At 46.2% G+C, this 6,730-nt stretch overlaps 1 protein-coding gene across 5 annotated transcripts in view; it reads right to left on the reverse strand.

Moving 5' to 3' along the window:
* The window catches only part of GPR176 (G protein-coupled receptor 176), a 30,543-nt gene extending 25,801 nt beyond the window's left edge, over positions 1 to 4,742 (reverse strand). For 2 of the 5 annotated variants that reach the window (XM_058026135.1, XM_058026130.1), the window contains exon 1: positions 3,827 to 4,742. In XM_058026135.1, coding sequence (XP_057882118.1) covers positions 3,827 to 4,055 — 229 coding nt within the window. In that variant the 5' untranslated portion in view covers positions 4,056 to 4,742. Of the gene's footprint in view, positions 1 to 1,666; positions 2,027 to 3,826 lie in introns of those variants that run through there. The other 3 variants (XM_058026131.1, XM_058026132.1, XM_058026133.1) reach the window with 3 other exon arrangements.
* Positions 4,743 to 6,730: the final 1,988 nt, after the last annotated feature.

Here is a 6,730-nt window from a genome sequence, read left to right on the forward strand (position 1 = left end):
ACATCAGCACTGAAGACATTTCCTTTCTCATTGTAAATTGCATCAATTTTGTGCATGTGGATTTTTTTCCTAAACGACTGACAATAATTATTTTTTTAAAGAAGAAATTCAGTTTTATATAACATGGAAATTGTGAAATACCCAGTCTCAGGAACAAATGTTGATTCTCAGACCCTGGAAATATGAAAAGAACAGAAACTCCAAACCAGGAAATTTCAGTTAGATATATGGAAGAATAGACTGTGAGGGTGGTGAGACACTGGAACAGATTGCCCAGGGAAGCTGTGGATGCCGTGTTCCTGGAAGTGTTCAGGGCTAGGTTGGATGGGGCATTGAGCAGCCTGCTCTAACTAAGGGTAGCCCTGCCCATGGCAGGGGTGATAGAATGAGATGACCTCTAAGGTCCCTTCCAACCCAAACACTTTCGCAATATAATTCTACAATGGGATGTAATCTCACCTAAACCTGACATGACATGAGCATTCAGTTAAAATTGTCAGTAAAAACACAACTCATACGCTCCTCTACTTATCTGCTGCGACTTTATGTGCAGAACTAAGTAAACCATGGGAAAACCATGTTCAGAGAGAGAGCCCACATCCTCATCTGCCTCAAAACTCTTATTCCTGGTCTTCCTTTCCCTTTTCCTGAGTAGGTGCTATTGTCCTCTGCATTTCACCCATTATTTTTATCTCCCTTTCCAACAAAGCTCCCTGTGCACACTGGTTCCAAGAGCTCTTTGGAGACCCTCTTCATTTCCAAGATCTCACCCTACTGCTCGCACTCAACTGAAAGAGGCTGCAGCCACCTCGAGCGACCTCTCCCCACCAAAACCCAGAAGTGATACACTCTCTTTCTTCGTTCAAAGCTGAAGTAATAATTAGTCTATGCATACTGATTCCTTCTAATGGCAAGGGAAAAATACACCTTGCAGATCAGTATTGCTGTACTCCTATATTCCCCGCAAAACTGATCACAGGAATCTTCTTTCATAAAAAGAAAGCTATTAAAACTTTAGTCACTTGGAAAGGGAGCCCTATGTCATTCCAAGCTTAAAATAAAGAAAAAGAAAAAAAAATTTGACTCGTCCTTGCCTTCAGCAGATATAATGAAACACTCAAAAAGCACTGTTCTGTCATATCACAGTGAGAACTAACACAAGAATTTATCCTAGTGTCCCAAGTCTTCCCACAGGACTCAAACAGAGGTCTTAAATGGGAGAAGAGAAAAGAAAACCATAACAGGCATCTCTCCCACAGCTGAAAACATTCTTGTGCGCAGCAGGGACCTAAATTAAATTCACAACGCCAACTGCAATTCTTCCCTCTTGCAGGACCTGCACCTCTCCATGCTGTACCCTCCTGCTCATGTCAGACCCCTGCAATCATTATCAAGACTGGGTGAGTCATATAGGTTTGTTCCATTTCAAGCTGAATTTTTTTCCTTTAAAAGGGTAATTAATGCTGTTTTATCAATAGCAAAGTGCCTTGGGCATGCACTGATGATGTGAAATGCACAAGCTACACATCCACCCAAAGCAGAAAGGATTCAAACCCACACATCCTACCCCTGAGGGGCATGACCCCCTCTCAGGCTTTAGGGAGAAGGACTGTCTCATCCGCCTACTGAAGGGCTGCCCCTCTGCAAAGAGGAACCTGGGACTCACCAGAGCAAAGAACTGCTGTTCTGCAGCTTAACTGGGGGGCTCATGATGGAGAAAAGAGCTGGATGCCACTCACGCTCCAAGGACCATGGCAGAGGAGAAAATGACAATTAACAGCGTTTCTGGAAGCATTAAGTGTGAGGCAAATACCCAGTTGTTACCCCTGGCTGATGCAGAGATACTGTCCAGTGTGTGAACATCCAAAACTCCTGGCACATATGAGATGTGGCTTTCTTTCCATTCAGTAAAAAAGAAATAGTAGCACATTCATTGGGTTGATATGGGAAGACATTTTTAAAGACTCAGCTGTTATGATACTGTGTATCATCAATGTTTTAAATTAGCACTTCAGGGACACAGGGAGACTAGTAGCAAAGGGTACTAGTTTCAAAAAAATAGTTTAGATTGGTTTCCATCACTGTAAATGCATAAGGCCCACTGCTAACATTTGTCATTGGACTAGAGCACTTTCATAATTAACAAAGTATATTATTTCCTCCCCTGTTTAGCTCTTTGACAGGCCTGGAAAAGTTATTGATCTGGAAGTTTCATCAGCCTCCCAGCCATCCAATCAGCAAATAAACCCCTTGTGACATTTTGAAATGTTTTCTCCATATCTTGAAAACAAATTGCAGGAGGGCCAAACCATAACTTACATTAATCTTGCAAAATTTGTACCTATGGTATTTTTTGGTTGGTTGGTTGGTTGGTTGGTTTTTAAGAACTCCTAGCTGCTGAAGGAGAACTACATGATAATGTCTGTTTTCTTCTTCAAATAATTTTGGAGGATCCACGCTCACGAAACAAAATCTGGACATATGACTCAAATTTATTCTCTGTAAGGTTCAAAACCCCCCAAAAAAGGGAAAGAATTAAAATTCTGAATTTCCTCATCTAGTCTTGTTATTTTAGGAGACTGTTTGCTGGCTATTGTTTTGTGCCAGGTACTACCCAACAAACAAAAAACCACAGAGTACCTATGATAGTAAGAGTATCCTTTCCCCACAATATATGCTAAGAAGAAAAAAAAGCAAGAACCATGAGGATTATCTCCATTGCACAGAGGAATAGTTGATGGCAAAAAACTCAGTGATTTACAGTAAGAGCCAGTAAGTGCATCATTGACTGGGACTCAACACTGTTCCATGGCTATGCTTATCATCTTCTTAAAACTTATTTAAGGAATATTACATGTTACCAAAAGGATATAGATATTAGAATTTATTACCATGACCACAAAAATGGACTTAACCATTACTCAGGATCAGGAAAATCCAAAAGATCCAAAACAAATTCTTGATAAAATGAGCCAATGACCATCAGCAAATTCCTGATTAAATCCCTTAAGAAAACCTGGGTGCTTTCTCAATCAAGCCCTCTGTGTAAAGCCTTGAATGATTAAGGTAGTAGTGACATTTTACTGAAATCCAGCTTACTTATGTCCCAAACAGTGCTAACTTGACTCACCATAAGGTTTATTTTGCCTTGGATTTTTGTTTTGGAATTTTTTTCTTTTTTTTTTTTTTTTTTTTTTTTGCTAATAAATGTGCACATATTCCTAACAAAATTTAGTGTAAGCATCGAGAAAGCAAATGTACACATATTCATAAAATTATATAGCAATACCTTACAACCACATATTATTCAAATGACAACACATATGATCCTACTGTAAAGCAAGATTGCACATGGTTATACATATTTACAGTATAAAGTACTCCTAAAGGATTTATTCAAAATCTGGGGGACACAAATGCCAAATTACTGCAGAGTGAAGCATAAATTCAGCAAAACTTGTTTTAAAACACTCCACACCCTTGTTTATGTTAAAGAGAACAGATCCCATTCCAGCTGAAAATAAACATGTCATGAACCCATGTAAATTTTGCCCGTTTAAATTCTAATAGAGAAGGTTACTAAGTAATACATACATCCAATATACAAGTTCTTATCCATGACGAATACATTTTATGGCAACACCTTTTACACATCAAAACCTACAAGGAACTTTAAATCATACACCTGAGGACCAGAAATGCAGCAAGAAGAGTCACGAAGGCAGCCAGTGAGGCCAGGCACCTTTTGGTCCGCAGTCCCTGACCACAAGGATTTAAAACAAAAATAAAATAAAACCAACCGAGAACTCCAGCCACTGTCACTCACCCAGCAGAGAGCCCACAAAGATGATAACCTGCACGGCGGTGGTGAAGTGCCGGTAGCTCTGCTCCTCGCCGTGCTGCTCGCTCTTCACGGCGCCCGCCTCGCTGGCATTGCCGCCCTGCCACACCATCTGCCCGGCCGAGGCGCTGCCCGTCTCCAGAGCCCCGGTGACAGCCGGGGACGGGGCACGGTCGCTCTCATTCACCAGCGCCCAGCTCCTGTCGAACCCCATGGCGAGGTTCCGCTTTCCTTGCTGCCCCCTAATAACACGGGTTGTCCAGCCCTCGTCTTTAGTGAATGCACGGAGCCCACAGGCAAACAGGCGCTTCTGAGGATAGAGCCCGGTCTCTGCCTCTCGGAGGCATCTTCACCACATTCCTGCGTCCCGAGAAGCAGGGCTGGCTGCTCGCGTTGTCACCTAGTAAGTCATGACAGCCAGTAAACAAAAACAGAAAACAAGCCAGGCTTCTGCTTCCGATCAGCTGTGCCATAGTTTTTGCTTCACCCCGCCACAGGTGTCCTCAGCATGTTTTACCGCAATATGCGAGACAGAAGGAATCGCGCTCCCCAGAATCACACCCCGCACCGCGGCTCATCCTGCCTCCGCGGCCGCCGCGCACACGCTCGCACGGCCACGGGCTCCCTGCACAGCAAACCCGGCCTGCAGAACTGGGGAGGCACCAACACTGTCCCCCCACGGCACTCTCGGCGTTGGCTCTGGCTTTGCTCACAGCCCTGAGAGAGGAGAGCACGGCTTTCCCCGTGGCACACCTGCTCCCGCTCTCTCCTCTGCTCCTGCCCGCTCCGCCCGTGCGAGACACGGCTCCCTCCCGTCTCTCTGCTGGCTCTGCGCGGCGCCGGACGCCGCGGACACCCTCACACGGCGTCCGGAGAGGCCAGCGACTGCTCAGGGGCTGCCCCTGCGCTCCCGCCGTCCCTCGGGGGAAATGAGCGGGGCTTTGATCGCCAGGCGGGGGGCGCTCGAGCGATCCTACGGTCCCTGCGCGCCCCGCGCTGAGCGCGGCCGGCAGCGGCAGCCCTGCTCCTTCGTGCTCGCACATCCCGGCGCGGGCGCCGAGCCGCTGCGGCCCCGCACCGCCAAACCCTGCGGCCATCCCGCGCCGGGGGAAGCCGGAGCCGCCGGCCCGCCGCGCTCCCCAGGGCCCAGGGCGGGCGCGCCGCCATCACGTAACGCGGCCGCGGCGCTCGGCGGCGCCGCCATTTCGCTCGGGGGCTGTGGGAGCGGGCGGGCGCCTTTTAAACCGCTGTTTTCAAACAGGTCCCTAATTCTGATGACAGACTGTCAAAACACGGTGCTGGGTTCTAGATACGCATGTTACTTGTTAAAATAGAGTTTTTCTCTAAATGTATAATTTTCCAGAAAAGCTCTTAAGTGGTCGTAATAAGGGCATTGATTCTACAGATGATGTCCATCCATATATATAGTGCATACACATTTGCCTTTAATTTGGAGACTTGTGCTAGTTAAAAATAAAGCCAGAAAGGTTTTTTCAGCCACTGGCTGCCAGTCTGGAAGTGCCCCGGGAAGAGGAGCTATCCATGTGCTCAGCCCTGGCAGAGCAAGGCTTCCTCAGGCACCCCAGGCCCATGAGATGTGTTCCAGTAGCATCCGCCCGGTCTCCTGCAATGTGAACTTCAGTGATCCAGGACAGAGCTGGGCGCTGTGCCACGGGTTCAAAGACATTTGCTGACCACAGGGATAGGGGACTGCCATTGCCCCATCCCACCACAGATCCTGGAGGCTGTTGGCCAAGCCTCTGCTTGTACCTCCATGTGTTTGGGCCCAGCCATTTGCAGCCTCCTCTCACTCCTCTAGGAGTTCACTGCTCCAGCCACTTGTCTAGTAATTCACATCTCTGACTCACTTATTGTGGCCTCAGACTCACTCACCCTCCTACCTTTTCCTCTCACCCATAACTCATTCACTTTGTCCACCTAATCCCTTCTTCCCCCACTTTCTAGGCAATAATCAGCAGCTTTCACCATGCTTTCCCCTTACCTTTCCTTTTCTGAACAAGCTTCTTCCTCCTTTTTGCCTGCAGCATTCTTGTGGCCAATGTCTGTAACCAGAGTCTGACCTCAGTCCCTCACCTCCCAGTCACCTGCAAGGTGCTTTTCCTCACAAAGCCATCCTTTTCTTCAGTTCCTCCATCAGTATGAAATGATGACCAAGGAGCAAGACAAGAGTTAACGCTTACTATCTACAGCCTACACTGTGTATCCTCGGCATTGTCTTTGCACAGATCTGCATAGTCAAGAAAGATTGAGCTGGCTAAAGCCAAGCTGGCCCTGTGGTCATAGGATGGTCCAGGTTTGAATCAGGAATGGAACAGAAGTAAATTGCACAACTGGAACTTTGAAGGACACCATGGCCAAAGAAGAAATCTTTGTCTGATTAAAAGTCATTTAAATATTGAAATGCTCATATCTGCATATGCTAATAAGCTTAATGAAGTACATGCTACCACATAAATTACTGTATTACTCTACGCTCTGCTTAGACCATGCTATAGGTAATGTAGGAGGGGATCAGATTGCACAGTATGTAAGGAGGGCAGACGTGTTAGGACTGCACAGTATGTAAGAAAGACCCTTAAAGACCTCAGAGACAGTTCTCAGGCTACTCTCCTCTCCCTCCATCCAAGTGGAGATGCTATCTTGATAAGCGGGTACCTGCTATTATTATTATTATTACCCAAGTTAACACAAGGTTATCATTAGAACTCTATCATAGCTTGTGCATTTATTCAGACTATTTCTGTTGCTTCAATAAATCACATTATTTGTAAATCTGTGCTCATGGAAGTTCCCATTGAACACGACCATGTCATGCCAATTTGATTATAATCAGAGGAAGCCCAGCTGCATGCAGCCCCTCTGATCTCT

This window comes from Melospiza georgiana, chromosome 6 (genome assembly GCF_028018845.1).
Source record: "Melospiza georgiana isolate bMelGeo1 chromosome 6, bMelGeo1.pri, whole genome shotgun sequence".
Lineage (NCBI taxonomy): Eukaryota > Metazoa > Chordata > Aves > Passeriformes > Passerellidae > Melospiza > Melospiza georgiana.